This window comes from Neophocaena asiaeorientalis, unplaced genomic scaffold, assembly GCF_003031525.2.
Source record: "Neophocaena asiaeorientalis asiaeorientalis breed wild unplaced genomic scaffold, Neophocaena_asiaeorientalis_V1.1 scaffold9, whole genome shotgun sequence".
Classification (NCBI taxonomy): Eukaryota; Metazoa; Chordata; class Mammalia; order Artiodactyla; family Phocoenidae; genus Neophocaena; species Neophocaena asiaeorientalis.
Genome location: NW_020171825.1, coordinates 1,146,772 through 1,147,020, shown reverse-complemented (window position 1 = coordinate 1,147,020; position 249 = coordinate 1,146,772). Strand labels below are relative to the sequence as shown.

The window sequence follows — 249 nt, the reverse complement described above, 5'->3', positions numbered from 1 at the left end:
GGCCGTGGCGGAAAGGTCCCTCCGGAGGACGAAGTCCCTGCTGTGGCCTTTGCCGCTGCTGCCGCCGCCGCCACTGTTGGTGGTGGTGTAGCCCGAGAGGCCAAGAGGAGGGGGAGGGGGTGAAAGGGAGGGAGGAAGAGGAGGGGCTGGGGGCGGGGGCGCGGGCGCGGAGGACTGCACGCTACCGCTGCCCCCGCCGCCAGGGTAGGTGCAGGCGCCCGGGTGCGAGACCGAGGCTGCAGCGCGGGC

General features: G+C 74.3%; 1 protein-coding gene across 1 annotated transcript in view; it reads right to left on the bottom strand.

Moving 5' to 3' along the window:
• The window catches only part of ZIC5 (Zic family zinc finger 5), a 6,271-nt gene that overhangs the window by 5,664 nt on the left and 358 nt on the right, over nt 1–249 (bottom strand). The window contains 1 exon segment of the mRNA XM_024739996.1: nt 4–249. This exon segment is cut by the window's right edge and continues 19 nt beyond it. Within this exon segment, the coding sequence (XP_024595764.1) occupies nt 4–249 (246 nt within the window).